We start from the raw sequence: 19,820 nt of genomic DNA on the forward strand, positions 1-19,820 counted from the left end.
GCAGGATGAATTTCACATCATTTTGAAGCCAGAACTAGAAACGACAACATATATTAGTCAAGAGTCTTGTGGGCACATATTTAGAATGTGTTTTGTGTTCTTAAAAAAAGAAAGTTGCTGAAATTTTTTTTAAATAACCACGCATAAACATTATTCTCTTAAAAATACAAAGATTTACAAGCATGTTGATCAGATATTATGCTAGCCCTGTTTGTGTTACACTGTTAGACTTTGCCATAATTTTACAGTTACTTACCGCAAAAAAGCCCAGTAAAATACCACTTATATTATTTATGGTTAACTACTGTAATATGCACTGCATTATGGGTATTTTTTATGAAATTTACAGTAACTTACTGTATATGGAATTTACAGTACTTTACTGTTTATGCAAAAGCAGTAGTGCTACTGTAAATGAAGAAGACAGATTTTTTTAAGTTTGTATATGCATATTGTATTTATGTTTTAGGCATATTAAAATATCATATGATAATGTTTTATATTTTTTCCCCCCATCTTGTTCTGCAGATGAAAATCATGAATCTGCATTCTCATTTTTAAGCTATGCAAACACTGGATGTTTAAAAGTTAAATAAAATAAATAAATAAATAAAAACACGTGGATGGAAGGATTTAAAATTAGTTCTTAGTGAGAGACCAGAGTAATTTTTATATTAGCATTTTCTCCAATAACAAAAAATTTAATAAAATTAAATAAATAAATATATACAAAAATTCACAACTGGTTCCCATACAGGCAATATAAATTATATAAATGTATTTTTATTTTATTTTAAATTAATATAAACTTTATATATATAAACTTTGCTTACACCTCACAAAATTGTAATTGTTGCAAAGCCCGCGCAACAACCTGGCAGAATGTAAACTGAGGTTTGTGTGACGTCACGTGTCGAGCGCACGCTCATAACGGACGTCCCTGCTGAGAGAGAGTGGATCGCTAGACGCCAGCTGGGGTTTTTCTGAGGTAAGTACTTTTTACGGAACAAATTTATAAGTTACTTTTACAAAGTAAACCATTACCAATATCAATTAAATATAGCTAAATTTATGAAGAAAGTAAATAATAAAATCTAATAGGCGTTTAATAACAGCTCACATGACAGTCTAATTTTCCTCGAAACTGCCACTTTAATATCCCATTAAATGCCATAGAATTGACTGACTGCCTTTTCCGGTAGATGGACCCAATCTAATATTTACACAAACAAAGGTTTTCTGTCCTTTTTACGACCAGTTATGGCATATTTTACTCGTCAGTTAAATGTGTGGCGTTTTGAAGTAAGTTAGGCCTAGCGCGTTTTCTCAAAGGCACTCTCTTGCGCTCTCTCTGCCCCAGGCCCGGTTCTATGAGGGCGCTATGCACCCTCAAACACAAGCAAGAGATAGCTACTTTGATACTGTTACTTGATACGGTTATAATATATTGGCGAAACAGATTTGCCGAACCAAACGCTCCAGTGCATATTTGTGCTTTAGCTTTATTTGTTTTCGTGCTCTGGAGAACGCAGGAGTTTTTATTCAGTGCCGAATTATGCAGGCTCGCGAAAACTCTCATTAACAAAGTGTAGACACGATGTAAGAGATGGGACAGCTACGTATAAATGCTGGATTCACTCTGCACAGGACCGAAATATGACATGTTAAAATAGTAAGGCATTTAAAGCAATGTAAAGGCGGACTATTGAAAAATAATATTCATTGCAAAATATATTTTTTTAATTCTATGCCAATTATTGGTAAAACTGTCATCTGATTGTGTAATTGATCAATCTAGCAGTCATCCTAGATCTGTCATTTATCATGTTCATAACATATAGTCATTTGCCAATAATCATTGCTGAAAAATAATGTTTCTTCCATTTCTCTCTTTTCCCTGTGTCAACAGGAGCTAACTACAGCCGAAGGCTCTTTTAAGAGCCTCAGCACTGAGCATCTTTGGCTTTGTAAGTATGTTTTGACTAACTATCAGATGCATTATGTGATTAACATATTGTAATAAATAACTTGCATAACTTGCAGCATAACTTTTTTTAGGAGAACTTGTGAGAATCAAGAAACATTTCTGATTATTTTCAGTTGTACACTTTTTTTTCAGGATTCTTTGAAAAGAACAGCATTTATCTGAAATAGAAAGCACTACTGTTCAGTCAGTATTTTTTTTTTTTTATGGTTGTTGAATGAAATTAATACTTCAATTCGGCAAGGATGCATTAAATTGACTTAAAGTGACTGTAAAAACATTTGTAATGTTACAAAAGCTTTCTATTTCAGATTTAAGTTTGAAGGGCCATAAAGTTACTCAGTGTACCTTTAACGTAATTGTACATTCAGGCAATTAATAGAGTTCCCTAACAAGGGATGTGCAATAAAGCTATACTATTTAAACTAACTCGACTGGTAACTGCTGTTGCACAAGTTGATTCCTCGTCTGTCCATGAACAAATTTAGATTAAATAAACTCCACAACTCCAAACTCAACCATTTCTCACACATTTACTCTGTTTTTTTATTATTATTTTTATTTATTTATTTGTTTGTTTGTTTTTTCAGATCAGCCATCAGTGGTTTACCGGTATGGAGGCCAGTCAAGACCAACTGGGATGCTTTTATGGCGTATTGTCATGATCCCTGCCTTGATTTGTTATGAATTCAGTTCTCTTTTTGCATCCTCCTTTTGATTCTAAACTGAATTCAAATGGCATTGCGAATTGGGTAAGAGACAAACATAAATTACTTAATTGGGGAAATTGAGAGATGAAACCATGCTGATGACCTCTGTCTGTGGTGAAGTAGTGAGTTTGACGTGTAATTAAACTCGAGGTTCTGTGGGGTGCGGACTGGATCGATTCCATTCCTAGAGCTTCCGGACAAATCTTTGGGGTGCGGACTGATGGGGCAGTGAAACCGAGGTTACCCCGTGAGTCAGTCCTAGAGCCTCTCATGTACGATTTTAGGGAAAAATCTGTTTTTTTGGATACGTTGATTTCTTAGGCGTGCCGCAAGAACACCACAGACACAGTGTAATCACCATGGGAAAATCTCAGAGTAAAACTGGGAGTTGTGAAAAATATGATACACCGGTGTATTGCCAGATGAGAAGTTTATCTATGTATTATCTTTTTACTCTTTTAATTCATTTTATAACTGTACTGTACATTTTTTTATTGTTTTTATAACTGTTTTAAAGTGCCCCTATTATCCTATTTACTACAACACTTACCTACAATAGGTTTACGTGCATCAAAGGTAAAAAAAAACTGTTGAATTTTCTCATAATAGATCCTGGCCAAATTTGCCCCTTGGCCTCTGCCGATCATTGCCTCCTAATTATCCCCATATACTGATTAGCTTCATCACTGTCTCCTCTCCACCAGTAAGCTGGTGTGTGGTGAGCGTTCTGGCTGCTGCACATTGGTGGTGGTTGAGGAGATTCCCCCCTTCTATGTAAAGCGCTTTGAGGTCTCAGAAAAAGCGCTATATAAATGTAACAAATTATAATATACATTTGCACATCACCACATTTTTCAAAGATTCTTAAACGGCTCGTCAGATAAATCAATCTCTCTAAATCCCTCCTTTCCACATGTTACTGGCCAGACAGCTCAGTCTGTTGTGATTGGTTTACTGCATACAGCGCGCGTGTCTTAAACAAAAACACCCATTGCCATAACAACATCAGCTGTCCTGAGGCTTCCTACACCGTAAACTAAACACAGTAACGAACAATGACGTCGATTTTACCATATCAATCCGAACGCGAGTCCAATAATGAAACACTGGAAGAACTAGTTATTCAACCCGAACCTCCATCACAAGTACGACTCAAGCAGGACGTTTCTCAGTGATACACTGCATTAATAGACACAGTTATAGATAATCATGGCCCACAAACTGATTAGCATAGGTATTTAAAGAGTTAGTTCACCCAAAAATTTTAATTCTGTCAGTAATTACTCACCCTCATGTTGTTCCAACCCCATAAGACCTTCGTTCATCTTCGTAACACAAATTAAGATAGTTTTGATTAAATCTGAGAGCTGGCTCACTCCTCCATAGTCCATTGTTCAAAAAAACAACAAAAAATAAAGACTTTATTCCACTATTCATTTCCTTCTCTCTGGGCCTCGAGTAAGTTCACGTAGTATAACTGCGCAGCGCATCTGTGTTGTACGTCACACGCATCACACACATGACCAGCGTCGGCCAATAGTGAGCCTACGTGTGACGTACAACACAGACACGCTGAGCTAAAACACTACGTGAAAAAACTCGAGGCCCAGAGAGAAGGAAATGAATAGTGGAATAAAGTCGTTATTTTTTTGTAAAGTTTTGGTTGGGCCCAGTGGTGTAGTCTACGTGATACGCAGGTATACGCCGTATACCCACTAGAAAAGGCCAAGGATTTGCGTATACCCACTTAAAAAAAGCGTGAGGATACGTATCAACTTCGTTTTGTGTCAGAACTTTCACACTTTCATTCATAAATTCACCCCGTCTGTGTTTGCGAAGCGACGGATCGAATCGCGGAATCCAGTCACAAATGGAACTTGCTATATAAAGCAGAACGTCACGAAATTAGGCTATTTTTGAATGAATAAATCAAAAGTAGCTGCTGTACAATGAATCAAATCTCGATATGGACTAGTGTCTATGAATATTAAAGCTAAAAGAGACTGCAATTGTTCTACGCGTCTTTGGGAATGAGCGCTCAGTGTGTGCTCCACTACACACACACACACACACACACACAGAAGCACGCGTGACTCACGCTCGTGGTGTTTTCAGCGTTTCACTGTATTGAGACATGATGTAGGCTACACATGTGCATTTCATCGCAGAGCTGCTATGAGAGTCACTTGATGAGAATTTCACCATTTCATTTGATAAAACTATCGTCATTCATTCGTTTCATATACACACAGAAACTGTTATGTCTTTACGACAACCTGTCAAAATAAAAGTTCTGTACAGTGTTACCAACTTAGCAATTTTGTTGCTAGATTTAGCAACTTTTCAGACTACCCTAGCAACTTTTTTTTCAAAAAGCACCTAGCAACAAATTTAGCAATTTTTTTAGTTTATTTGGCAACTTTTAGCAACTTTTGGAAAGTGACTCTAATCCAAACAACACTCGCAAGGGCGTGGTGAGCTGGTAAGGGCACCACAACTTCCAATAGGAAATTTGAACTGCAGTAGTCACCGTTCTACCTGAAGAGGTTGAACAGCCTTTTTACAGCATATATTGTAGAATTAAAACACTTTATACCCAAATGTCAAATACATTACTTGAATAAATGAACAGCATTAATAAAGCCCCAGTCTTACAGATCATTAACTAAAAAAAGTTGTTTTAGGTCTTCTTTTTTTTAAAGGTGGGGTATGTGATTTGCAAAACGGCTGGCAGATTTTGAAAATACACAACTCAAATGGTCCTACCTTCTTTCCTTTGACTCCACCCATTCGAAGAACATGGACATGGATGGGGGGAGGGGGGTATGGTACAACCGTTTGATTGACGCACTTACTGTCCAATGATTCTAGGTGGTCTTGGAAATGATTGGCTGGAGTTTTTCGAGTCTTGCCCGTTCCACAGATGATTAAATTGCTTAATTTTCATGTCAGTGCTTCTAACTCAGTGGCTGTAAGTGGGTTAGGGATAGGATTTCAAGTGATTTTGAAAAAATGGCCAAAAAAGAGAATTACATACCCCACCTTTAACTAAAAAAAGTTGGTTTAGGGTTTAGTTACTGGGTAACTAAACCAACTTTTTTTTGTTAAAAAAAAAGTTTTTTTTAATATATATATATATATATATATATATATATATATATATATATATATATATATATATATATATATATAATTTATTTAACAAACAATAATATCTATGTATTACATAATGGCGTAGTTTTGCGTTGCGATTACGTAATGACGTCATAACGCAATGACGTCACAACGTCATTTAGCAACTTTTAGCAACAAATCGATCTGCCTTTAGCAACTTCCCCTGAAAATTAGTTGGCAACACTGGTTCTGTATAACTTGAAGAAATTATAACAGAAATATATTACTATTGCACAGAGTATACTTCAGGCCTAATAATAATAATAATAATAATAATAGTTTATTAAAACACACAGAAACTCAAATGTCTACAACCCACCAAAATAAAAGTTCGGTCTAACTCAAATTAATTAGAAAGGAATTGCACAGTAAAATGTATTTTAAAATAAAAAAATTTTCAAAAACACCATTTCTAAAAGTAAATTTGTATTTGTGCCTATAATATTTTTTTAATTTTTATTGTTGATAATTGTCAACTGATAAAACCTGTGCTTCAGGGACCATATTCATATAACAAATAAATAAGTTGATAACACTTAGTATTTCATAATGCTCTCAATTACATGTCGATGCATACTGTATGCATTAGTGAGTGTGGTGGTGCTTATGGGGTGACGCTCTGGGCTGGGTGAGTATGGGGGGGGGGGGATGGGGGGGCTGGGGGTGTTATATTAGAGTATACTCACTACAAAAAACTAGACTACACCACTGGGTGGGCCTGTTGAAAAGTGGGGCCGTGCCTGAGCTACAGGACATCGTCTTTCAAAACATGACCTGTGCGAAAGAGAAAAAAAATGAATGCGTCATTGTACCTAGCACTTCTGAAAATGCACTTCCGAATGGGTCTCTGTCCCCAGCACATTGCAAACCAAATTGGCGCCCATGGGAGAATGGCAAGCCTTTTAGTTCATGGACAAAAAAAAAATCAAACAGCCAGGTACGTTTCTTTGCACAGTATGTCACAGGAGACTGCAATAATGGCAAAAAAGTGCTAGGTCGCCATCAATCAGAAGCTAGTCACAATGCTGCCGTTCGTGCTCTATACAGTACACATGCTCCCTGCCTGGTTTTCATAGATTAAAATAGCTTTTAAAGGGGTGGTTGAGTGTGATTTCACTTTTCTAACTTTAGTTAGTGTGTAATGTTGCTGTTTGAGCATAAACAACATCTGCAAAGTTACAACGCTCAAAGTTCAAAGCAAAGGGAGATATTTGCTTTTAAAGAAAAGGACTACAACAAACGGCTGGTTGGGACTACACGACATTCCTCTCGGGTTAGTGACATCACTAACCCTAGAATTTACATAAACCCCGCCCCCGGGAACACGCAGTCCATGTTGAGAAGAGGAAAAGTTGTTGTACATTTGTGAGTCAGCTCAAACTTTAGCATCCATCTTTTCACATGCAATAGAAAGTCACTCTGTGTGCATCTCACAACAGTTCATATATGAGCAATTTATAGATTTATCATGACAGAATATCCTAATTGAAGATAGTTAACTCCACATCAGCAACATAAATTCATCAACTAACCATTCAGAGATGTCCTGTTGCATTCTACATGTTGTCACTTCTTCTTGAGTCTCTCCATCCTTATCTGACTCAGTTTAACATTAAAGGCAGAACAGTTTCTGTCATTTTAGTGTGTCTGCGTGAGGTAACAGCAGCTGCTAACAGACACAAGCTCTTGAAACCCCACCCTCTGCAGCAGCTCATTTGCATTTAAAGGGCCAGGCACAAAACGGTGCGTTTTTGCAAACCCTCAAAAAGTGACAACTTTAACTTGCTATATAAAAATATCTGTGGGGTATTTTGCGCTAAAACTTCACACACACTCTCTGGGGACATCATAGATATCTTTTACATCTTGTGAAAAGGGCATTATACCACCCCTTTAAAATACGCCTACTGGCAATATTAAAGTGGTTTAAAACATCTCCCCTGAAAACGCTATTGGTCTCCTATTAAAAAAGTTAAAGGAATATGAAAAACTTGTAAAACTAGCGCTTGGCCTAAAAAAAAATGTTTTTTCACTTTAATCCCTGTGCACTTAACTCCGAGATTTGAGAAGCTGTCGTCAGTGAAATAAAGGGAACACAGCAAAAGTTTAGGATTACACTGCTATGATATCATGGTAAAGATGAACTTTAACCACTGATTCTGATGCTCGTCCTTGGGCAGTGAAAATAAAACTGGCTTTACGTCACATTGTAGAGCACAGCGTCTTCTCAACATGATGCTATCCAGCATCCACAGGGATCAGCTGTGGTGTTTGAAGGGTTTCAAGTTTACCCTGGTGTCGGCAATATGCTAATGTTTTGTCTTGACGTCACAACTAAATGGCTTATGACTCGTTTGAAAAACGATTAGGCCTCAGAGGCCTCGTTTACACTGCAGGTCTTGATGCCCAATTCTGATTTGTTGGCTATATTCGTTTTTTTTTTTTTTTGACCGTCCGTTTACACGTTCTTTCAATTGTGACCCATATCCGAATCATGTGTTTACACTAGCCATACTATCTGAAACATCGCGCATGCTTAAAGGGTTAAATTATCTTACACAGATGGACGAACGCAAAATATGATTGATACTAGCTCTGTTCGCCAAACATCACCATGATTATGAGGCGGAGGAGGACGAAAAGTGCAATCATTGCAGCCTGTGCATTTGCTTCAGTTATTGTGTGCGAGAGGGATCTCAGGACTGGTAGGAGTATATTGTGGCCAGCTTTAACGAGAAGCAGTGGGTCCGAAATTTTAGGATGAGCAAGCCAACCTTTGATATATGTTGTGTCAACGTTTGTCCACATTCCTCTCCTACGACGACACAACGTTTCGACAGGCCATCCGTCCCTTTGCAGACGCGCATCGGGGTTGCTCTAGTCATTAAACCGCAGAGAAGTAGCCTAATGCCTCAGAAAATCCGATCTGCCTGTTTACATGACAGTCGCATTGGCACATATCCGATTTATATCTGATTTATTTTAACATATGAATGAGGCCTGAAACCGATCTCGAAATATCTGAATGCATGCACTTTTTTCCTGTTTACACTGTCATAGAACACATCCGATCTGTGTCACATGAGCAAAAAATCTGAATTGGGTTACATTTCACTTGTAAACGAGGCCTTAGAGCTGTTACACACTACATGAAAGGTCATTTTCAAAAATCCATAATGGGGCACTTTAATTTTCCTTGCTTTTATTTTGTGATTATTTTAATTCCTTACTGTGTAAATTGCCAAAGTGTATGACGTGCTATATAAATAAAACTAGGCCTTGCCTAATGTTGCATCACAATAAATAAATCAAATGGATGTAATTGATTGTGAGAGTGAATAAAGAATATGCTGATGTACATGGACTCAAGTCGCTTTTTTGGAATTTATTAAATTCAATAGCATACATGTAAAATATAAATAATAAAATAGTGTAAAATGGGCTATAACACTGTAAAATGAAATTGCGGTATGGACATCATACTGTAAAATTAAATTGCGGTAAGGGCATCTTACTGTAAAATTGAATTGCAGTAAGGGCATCATACTGTAAAATTAAATTGCGGTAAGGGCATCTTACCGTAAAACACATTTACAGGTAAGCTACTGTAAAGGGGAACTTACAGTAACTTACTGGCAATAGTGCTGCCAGTAAGTTACCGCAAAAATACGATAAAATGTCTAACAGTGTATATAGAGTGAATTTACACTTTTGCCATTAACATGTTTATAAATAACTGAAAAAAAAACAAATGTCAGAACACCTCCAGGGCCCCAAAAACACCTCAGACCTCAGAGGGTTAAATCTGGCAACCCCACCTCCAAAAATTTAGTTAGTTGACAGTGTTGCATGTAAACAGACACATTGAGTTGATGTATTTTACCAGGGCAGAAAAAATATCAGTTATTGATCACAACATCCAACATTGCATTTTTTTCTTTTTCATGTTGTTCAGTTTTAGACAGCTTTTGTGCTGTCTCTCTTTGTCAAAATATATACACTCAGTTAATAATATTTAATTGTTGTTTTTTTCTGCCTTTTAGATGCTTTCTTGACATCAATCCTGAATGTGGATCAAAAACAAAGAAAGGACAAGTAACTTCAAAGAAAACTGGCCAAATTGTGCAAAACAAGAACACCACTGTAAGCCTACAGGTGTCCTCACTTCTGCAAAACCTTGCAGACTTTGAATGGGATTTCGTTTGCACTTTTATGGACTTCAAAAAAGAAACAGCATTTCACTGTCGTTATAAAGCTTGGAAGAGCCAGGACATTTTTTAATAGAACTCTGATTGTATTCGTCTGAAAGCAGAATGTCATATAGACCTAGGATGACTTGAAGGGTGAGTAAATCATGTGCTAATTTAAATTTTTGGGTGAACTATTCCTTTAATTAAGTGCTAACTGTTACCTGTTTGTTGTTAAGTGTTAAAATTGCATTTTATGTTTAAAAAGTAATTCAGCCAACATGTTCACAGATGGCATTTTAACTAAATAAATGTTTTAAAACCCAGAAAATGTTGTTTTCTTTTTCCTAGTGTGACTACTCTTATGAAACCTTAAAGTATAATATTTTAATTATGTAATAATAAAAGCAGTATTCCCTGTAAAAATTCAATTTATTGCTGTCGACAAGTTTAATAATGTAAAATGTGGTATAATTGGTAATTACAGTGGAGTACTGTAAATGCTGTTTACTGTAGTAGTGTTGTAAAAATACAGTATGTGGATGGCAACCCAGCTGCCAGTATTTTACCGTAAATTTACAGTGAAAAGTTTTACAGTGTACATGCATGTGATACTGATGCATTTTTAAAGCTGTGGCATATGGTTATGGTACTTTGTGGATGTATTTGTCAAAAATGACAAAGAAAACACTGCATTATTGTATTAAAATACTATATTTGGTATTCACACAATAGACACAATCTCCAACTATAGGCATTTAATTTCAAGGCATTCAGATATAAGATTTGTATCCCTAATATATGTGAAAGTATGTACTATACAAATAAGTACATATATGCATGTATACATATATGCGTCATATATGCATGTATACATATATGCGTCATATATGCATGTATACATATATGCGCCTTACATATATTTCACATTTATGTGCATATACGGGAAAATATATGGCACTTACATGAAAACGGCCATTTTTGCTATATTTTGAAATATATGTTTCATATATGTGTATGTGTTTTACATATATGAATTTTGCATATATTCTCATATATGCAGCAGACATACATGGGCACTAACATTATATATGTAATTTACATATATTGACATATATTACATTTCTGTATGGGATGGCCTGATTTTTTCATACAGATAGGTCTGCCTGTCAATGTTCAGTCCAGGTGGGGCCAGGACAGGAAGACCGTCGATAGGGGGCAGATCTGCTCCGTTGCGCAGTAGCTGATATTCGACAGGTTGTGCATCACAGTGAGCTTTTGCAAGTACCACACCTGGTCTCTTGGCGTCAAAGCTGTGACAGAATAAGCACATAAGACATTTTAAACATGGCAAAGTATTTTCTCATAAAAAAAACTGTCATGTGTATGTTGTTGCTATGTTATATTGTATGTACACAATGTGAAAGTTTCAATAAGTACCTGAAGTGCTGATAACTCTTGATATGTGGGAGTCTACGGAAGAGGCGAGTCAGATGCTGCTGCCAGTCAAAGGTCTGGACTAAAACTTTGCCATCTGCCATTCCAACAAGCTGTGGGATATTGAGGTGACTCGCAGGAGAGCTGTTTTCCACAACCTGATGACAAAAAAAGAAGAGAGGAAGAAAAAAAAAAAGATCTTCAGTTAAACGTTTTATTGAAGCAGAACAGAAAACAGCACTGAAGTCATTAAAGCAAAGTAAAGTTAAAGTACCTCAGCGATGTCTGCCAAAGTGTTGACTCTTGTCTTCATGTAGGCTTGCTTGATGAGTCCAAAGCCACAGTCAGGGGAAAACTTGGTGTGGCCAACAATAAGGAAGTGGATTTCAATTGTATCGTGAAGCTTGTGTCCAACCCGCCAGGCAAGGTACCAGAGCATGAAGTTGTTCTTGTTCTGCCCACTGCAGTTGTCACAATGAAGATCCACCTCTGTTTCTCCAACTCCAAAGTTGCAGAAGAAATGATGCATGTAGCTGATGACTTCATTGCTTCCCTTAGTAGATGACATGCCTTCATCAATCAGGTAATTCACCTGTTTCTGCAGCCCTTCACAGGAAACACCAAATAGGCCACATTTCCGTGGGGTCAGGAAGTACATTGGTCCTGGCTGGAGAGGGTTTGAGGGAAAGTGTAACTGTAGGAGACAGAGGGAGGGAGGGAACTTGGATTAGAATGAAATTTGTGTCTATTCATAACTGTCCAATAAAGATATAAATTACTATATTGATGCTATTTTGCATTTGCGCTATTTTCAGGCTGCTTATTCTCATGCACCAAATCGCCCTTTAAGGGACATTAATAATGTAAAGTGAAGTAAATGTGTGTGAAATATTACCTGCTGAGCAAAATCAAAACTGTAATGCATCCTAATCTTCTTGCTTGCTGGTAGGGACGGACCAAAAGACAGGTTAGAGCCAGAGCAAATCTTACTGCAGGCAGCAGTCATGTCGTTCTACACAGCCCTCTCTTTCTGCACAAGGTAAAGATGATCTTGTTGCTTCTTTACTGCTTCAGACTTTCTATCATCTGGGAGGTTTGCACCTTGTATCAGCTGCTCGTTATTGCTTTGGCACTGCCAGCAGAGATCTGTGCGCGGCCGGCAACTTTTGATGTGTGGGAGAAGTCGGTTCCACAGTGCTTTGAAACTGGTTTTACAAACTGCACACTCACCTGAAAAACAGATATTGCTTATGGTTAATTGTATTGTAATTGCTAATAGTGCTTCGCATTATTTCACATTATAAGCACTCAATTCTAAATCAATGTTTACACATACCAAGCTCCTTAGCAGACTTCATGTAGAGACGCCACACTGAGGCCTTGGACACATGAGTTGGCAGCAACTTCACATGCCAATCCTTATGCCCAGGCTGTCGGCCAGGCAGCATGATGGCATTGTCTTCTGCATAGTTTTTTATGAAGTCCACAACTCTGTTGATATCCTCAGGGCGGATAAACCTGGCTGGTGGACGTGGCAGTGAGTGCTTCTTCCTCAAACGTGGTCTTGCCCCATTCTCCTCATAGTGTTTGACTATATCGGCCAGGGTGTCTCTGCCAATGCTGAAAAAAGGAAAAAAAGAAAGAAAAAAAAAAGTTTAACATCATGGTCTTGATTACAGGCATCTTGTCTCCTATATCAGAATGTATTGTACAAATTATAGGTACTTTTACTTTACTGAAGTAAATTTTATGATTAATACTTTTTACTTTTACTTCACTACATTTTAGAGTCTGTATCTTTACTTCCTGGTTTAGTCCTGGTTTAGACCTCAGTTAGTGGTTAGACCTGGTTTGAGACAAATGATTAAAAAAATCCTGTACATTAAACTCTTCATAAATATTTTTACTTTGACTTATAACGCACATTTTACGGCTACTGATACTTTATACTTTTACTTAAGTAGGAATTTAATCGGATACATTTACTATTACGTTTGTAAATCCTTGGTAAGAATATTAAGTAGTACTTCCTCCACCACTGGCTAAATAATTAGCATCACATTCAATTCAAGAATGCTAACAGGCAGGTTTACGTGGGCTAAGTCATTAACACCAGTCAATTCAAGCAATTGAAGCATTATTCAAATTAATAGCAGATGCTCACATTACCATCTAAAAGCTCATTATAGTAATGGGGTTTTTTTGCCAAGTGATATGATGCTAACAATTACAATTAAAACGACAGTCCTGAGCTGGCTAATAACAATAGGTAGGTATGGGAAGGTCTAAACATGGACTAAACATGAGATAACGTGTACGTGTTCTTAGAATGAACACAAAACAACATTATGGAAACTCACCCCATAAGAAACAGAAAAGTATTCTTGCAGATCTCGTTGCCTCCGATGAAATAAGTCGTTCGGGCACACTTTCTCTTTGTCGGGGTCTTCTTTGTGGATGTAACCACCTCCGAAGTTTGCACTGTGCGTCTGTTTGCCTCTAAATGTCCAATAATTCGCATGTCCTGCCACTCTTTTTCCGCAGCTAAAGAATCCAGCCGTATGTTGTACATAATGTCTGGAGAAAGCTTCTGACTACAGGACTGTCTCCCATGCAGAGAGTTCTCTTTTCTCCTCGTGTAGCATTTACAGTCAAAGTTACGGATTTTCCCCATTTCACTGTCTATATCCCCATTAAATGTTACTATCGATATAGCCTCTGATATACGGTCCAACTCGTCTGATGCCAGTCCGATACATTCTTCCTCGTCTTCATCTTCGCTCAGTTGTAGATTAGGGATATTATTCAGTCTTATGCCGCTTTCATTGTCGCTCAGATCGTCTTCAGAATCAGTGAACGCTTGTTCTTAAGCATCCGGCTTGTCGAAGAAGTGCTTCAAAACATTTGTGTAACGGCCACGGTTCAGCTCATCTGTGATAATCTTTGCGGCATCCATTTTCTTTGAATTTTGATATCAGAGAGAGCAGGCCAAAACGCTGCATAAGTAGCCACGCTGATCCCTTGGAGGGCGGGGTCAATAACAAAAGAAACAAAAGCCGGCTTATCCAGTATGGAAATACACACTGACAATGACACGCCCCTACTGCGTGCTAGAAGCTCAGAAAAACAAGCCGATTTCAACCTTAAAATGTTCGCTTTTAAATATACCAATACTACTATCTCAAACATGGAGAGGCTTCTTCGTGATCTCAACTAGCAGATTCTGCAAAAAAGCGAAAATCAACATTTTTGAAAAAAACTAACATTTTCTCATTTTGCTCGAAAGTTGTGCTGCCGACTTGTGTCCCTGGTTTCCGTGACGGGTCACATTTAATCCCCTCATGTTTGCTGTCCTGTGTCGGTTGATTGTCAAACATTGCGTGTTGATCTCTGTGACAGTCCTGTTTTGCCCCCTCATGGGTTTTGTTTTATGTTTGTGTAGAAATAAACCTTGAGTGTCAGCATATCGTCTGCGTTTGGGTTCATCTCTCTTCACCACCTCCATTACCCATGACAAATATTCACAGTTTATGTAATATGTATGAAAAGAGAGAGATGTCAGTATCTCAGCTCATTAAATTTAATGTGACTCCGCCCACGGAGAGCGCGTGCTATTCAAACGCAAATGTGAGGCGATCCATACAAACCTGTGAAACGCCCACATCAGCTGGATAACACACACCGCGAGTTCACTTTCAGACTGTACTTTACGACGCTGTGAGGAATACAACTATCTTGATAATAATCCTGGAAAATTTACCTCAGAAGTTCTGGAAGTTTCATTTCGAGGAGCGACGGGTCCGGCTGAGGAGTAGGTCAGTTCTATTTGCTTTGTTCTAATCGCAAGTGTCTGTACGCAAAAAGACTGTTTAAATATGAATCGCGTTTCTGTGTGTGAATGAATGAACGCACAGATGCGTGCTGTTGTGGAGCTACTACAGCTGGCAAAAATACTGTTTAAAAATGAATCGCGTTTTTGTGTGTGAATGAATGAACAGCTTTTACCAAACTCTATTGCTATACTGAGATGAGTAAAAATCGACTACAAAATCGGATAGATTATAAAGTTTTTACTGTAAAATACTGCCACATCAAATAAGCTTATAATGTTGCCAATTTCTGCTCATATGAATTGAATTACGTATATATAAAAAATTATACTTTAGTTTTTACAAAGAAAGATTACACTGGAAAAATTGTTACAATTTTAAATGTTGTTGTAATTGTATAACCTTTTTAATAAACAAAATAAATAAATATATATATATATATATATACAAGGATAGATGTAAACAAAATCTTAAAAGGTCAATATAAGCCTTCTCTTTAAACAATTTTATTATGCTTTATTAGTGACACATTTGCGTAGAGAATATATTCCAAATCTGAAAATACAGTATGAGAACAATTAACAATTACTAGAAATGTTTATATTATACAATTTGCAAGCACAATTTGTGGAAAAAACAACAAAAAAACAAAAACAAAAAAACTGTGAACCAATTATATATATATATATATATATATATATATATATATATATATATATATATATATATATATATGTAACGGAGTTTAAATAATGCTATTAAATTCATGCATTAACTGGGAAAACTCGACATTGGCTGTTGCGTCCCTTGCATTTGCGTGCGTGATATTAAGGGCGGAGCTACGTCACTATGGAGCTATTCTTGTGCCAATAAAAATGAACGTAGCTTTTCAAGAAACTAATGAAAATATAAATTGAAACTAAATAAATTATCTCTAAAACTGAAAAAGAATAAATCGCAGGCAAATTTTTTGACTTCGTTTTTAATACACTGCATGTTTTGCTAACTATTTCTCATATTTCAATCGCTGATCTGAACTTACAAATGCGCTTCCAGAGTTTTCATTTACGCTTCTGAAGTTTTCGTTTACGCTCCCAGAGTTTTCGTTCGCCGTTCTGACACATTTCTCTCGTGGGGGCGGGGCTAGTAGCAGTGTGTTCTCATTGGTTACTGAGCTTTTGATTGATAGCTTCGTGACCTGGAAGTGAAGACGTCAGTGGTGTGTTTATGTGTGGATGTGAGCGTCTGTAATCGCAGCTTTCTATTTCATTTTAGTGATATTAAGTTTATATCTGTAATTATTTGCTGCTACACTATATTGTTGAGATGATCTCTTATAGAAGGAATAGTAGCCTACAGACGAATGATATTTATCATTAGTCATCGTCGCTATATCAGGAGGATACTGGATAACGTTAGCCTACTCGTGGTAAGTCTGATTTTTTTTTATTAATTTTTTTTATACTATACTAATACTATTTATAATACAGTACTGGCTTTTTTCAGGTGGAGAGGCATTTTAGAGCTCAGTGAGAGCCCATAACATTATACAGCTGAGCTGTGTTGTCTTGATTTAACTGTTAGCCCAATCATTACATGACTTGTTTATCTACATTCGGTTACAGTCTTCGATTAGATCATATTTTCTTCGATTAGATCATATTTTCCCCCCAGCCACCCCAAACAACATTGAGCCAGAGTACTGTACAGTAGCCTATCTGTACTGTATCAGTCAATGACTGATGCCATAGGACCAGAGTGCTGTCAATCACTGCCTGATTCAATTTTGGCAATCTAAAGCCTTTTTTACCATGCCAATAAAGCAATTTAAACCTGAATTTCTCAATTGCTGATTAATTTGCGATGCAAAGTTTTTTAAAGAGGAGAGACACGAGTTGACCACAGACCACGTCTCTGTTCGTAATATGTAAACACTCAATTATTTTGAAGTATCGCCCTGGTCGCAGTATTTATTCTGATTACTTTTGTGTGATAAAGATGACTGATAAAGCTATTATATGTATCTAGTATGAGTAACAAATTGCTTTTTCTGTGTCCATATTTGACTAATAATAATGAAAAAAAGCACTTCAAATGAACATTTCTTTGACAAATGTTAAATCTTTAATAGTCTTTAATAATAAATATATGTCCACATTAAAAACTTAATACATGCAAGTAATTATGACTGAAAACATCCAGCAACTAGGGAATACACATCCATATGTTTATAGGGCAATACAGCCATCTACTGGTTACACAACAGTATTACAGATGATAAATGCTGCTTGACTCCGAGGTAAATATTTAGTACTGTAAAATCCCTTAAATATATATAATAAATATTTTAAGTCTGCAAATTGTTACTGTATGGGGAGTTCAAAGCAGTTTGTATTGTTAGATTATAATACATTTCTTCTCTCATTTTCCAGGGAGTGGAGCAACTTTTCCATAAACAAAATTCTGATGCTGACACAGAGGATGGAGTGATAGTACCAGAGATCCACTGTCCCCATCAGACAATAATCTTACTTTGTTCAGACACATCACCTTTGAATGACTGGGATCTTGATCTTCAGACACCTGATTTATTTTAATATAAACTAGCAAATATTTAAATTTCCTCTAGATTAAAACAAACATAGTTCGCAAGTACACAAGAGGTTTCACTTTATTCTTATTAAACTATGCTGATCTTGGATTAGCATACCAACAGCATATGAATGTTGAGGGGATAGTTCACCCAAAAATACAATTCTCTCTTATTTTACTCACCCTCATGCTGTCCCAGATGCATTTTACTTTCTTTCTACAGATAAACACGAATTAAGATTGTAAGGAAAGTAATCCATCTCTGCGAGTCCTAAAGACGCTTTAAAAACCACACACAGTGAGCGTGACGATAATCCATGCGACCTCAGTGGATGAATCAATGCCTTCTGAAGTCAAACAATAGGCTAGATAAAATAATAATAATGTAAACTGTTTTAACTATTAAAAATCTTACGTACATGGGTTACAATCCACTTGTATTATGGACTCACAGAGAAGGATTATTTCCTTAAAACTCTTTGTCCAGGTTTATATGAAGAAGAAAGTCATATACATCTGGGATGGCATGAAGGAGAGTAAATGATGAGAGAATGCTCATGTTTTGGGTGGACTATCCTTGTTCTGCTTGTGTCCAGTCACTGCTTTGTTACTTGTACTGCATCAGGAACTGTTTAAAGAATCATTGCAACATTTAAAATGTATATGAATTTTTAAAATGTATTCTGTATTTGTAATTGTGCATTTTGTATAGTAATGTATATCATCAGAATACTGTGCATTACATGTATATTATGCAGTTAATGTTTTGTGGATTCTGGTCTTTCCTGTCACAACATAATTGCATCCAAGACCTTCACTCTGATACTTGTGTGTATGCTTTAGTGACAATAAAGAATGTACATTTATTTGAATTCATATTTTCAATTACATTAATTTAACTGGTTGTATAAGTCACGATTGAAACGGTTGATGATTGTTAAAATATATTTAAATTAAATGAAAATGTTAATTAAATGAAATAACTAAATATAATTATCTATTTAAAAAAAAATGGCAACAAGAACATTCTTTGTGTGACATATGCAATGAAATGCCCTTTGAGGTCTGTATCTAACAGCAGGCCACGACTGTAATTTTCATATTGTTTAAATTCCTCTTATTTAAGTGATCATTAATTTTGATGGTGTAAACGTATATCATGCTAACAATGAGTAGTGTGATGGCCATGGCTGCCAACCTTGATTACCTGGTTGAAGTTTGACTTTCTTGACGGCTGGATATATCACACACGTTTGCTAATATTCTGTTTAAATTGTAACAGCTGAACCTAGTCAGAGCCTAACATGCAAAATAATCATCAGGAATAAACAAATATTCTCCGAAAACATTGGACACTACAATATTAGAACTACAAAATACAGACAGTACTTTAATGTGCAATTACACCTGAATAGACTGAATAGATCTCTTGTGAGTAGTAGTAAGTAGTAGTAACTAAGTAGTAGCAGCAGGTAAATACAGATAAAATTAAAAAACAAACATAACTTATCACTAAAATGAAATAGAAAGCTGCGATTACAGACGCTCACATCCACACATAAACACACCACTGACGTCTTCACTTCCAGGTCACGAAGCTATCAATCAAAAGCTCAGTAACCAATGAGAACACACTGCTACTAGCCCCGCCCCCACGAGAGAAATGTGTCAGAACGCCGAACGAAAACTCTGGGAGCGTAAACGAAAACTTCAGAAGCGTAAATGAAAACTCTGGGAGCGCATTTGTAAGTTCAGATCAGCGATTGAAATATGAGAAATAGTTAGCAAAACATGCAGTGTATTAAAAACGAAGTCAAAAAATTTGCCTGCGATTTATTCTTTTTCAGTTTTAGAGATAATTTATTTAGTTTCAATTTATATTTTCATTAGTTTCTTGAAAAGCTAC

General features: G+C 36.5%; 1 protein-coding gene and 1 long non-coding RNA gene across 2 annotated transcripts; one reads left to right on the forward strand and one right to left on the reverse strand.

The window, feature by feature from the left end:
* Window positions 1–11,901: 11,901 nt before the first annotated feature.
* On the reverse strand, window positions 11,902–14,209 carry LOC309494077 (uncharacterized protein). The gene is made up of 4 exons (XM_082163291.1): window positions 13,853–14,209; window positions 12,829–13,112; window positions 12,388–12,722; window positions 11,902–12,186 (listed from the first exon to the last, which is right to left on the reverse strand). Exons 1-3 carry the CDS (start codon window positions 14,164–14,166, stop codon window positions 12,505–12,507), a joined length of 816 nt encoding a protein of 271 aa, XP_082019417.1. The 5' UTR covers window positions 14,167–14,209; the 3' UTR covers window positions 11,902–12,186; window positions 12,388–12,504.
* A 1,958-nt stretch (window positions 14,210–16,167) lies between these two features.
* Window positions 16,168–18,786, forward strand: LOC309495062. Its single transcript, XR_014204533.1, has 2 exons — window positions 16,168–16,751; window positions 17,755–18,786. It is a non-coding gene; the product is annotated as an uncharacterized lncRNA (long non-coding RNA).
* Window positions 18,787–19,820: the final 1,034 nt, after the last annotated feature.

Source organism: Leuciscus leuciscus (genome assembly GCF_965113295.1).
Source record: "Leuciscus leuciscus genome assembly, chromosome: 3".
Lineage (NCBI taxonomy): Eukaryota > Metazoa > Chordata > Actinopteri > Cypriniformes > Leuciscidae > Leuciscus > Leuciscus leuciscus.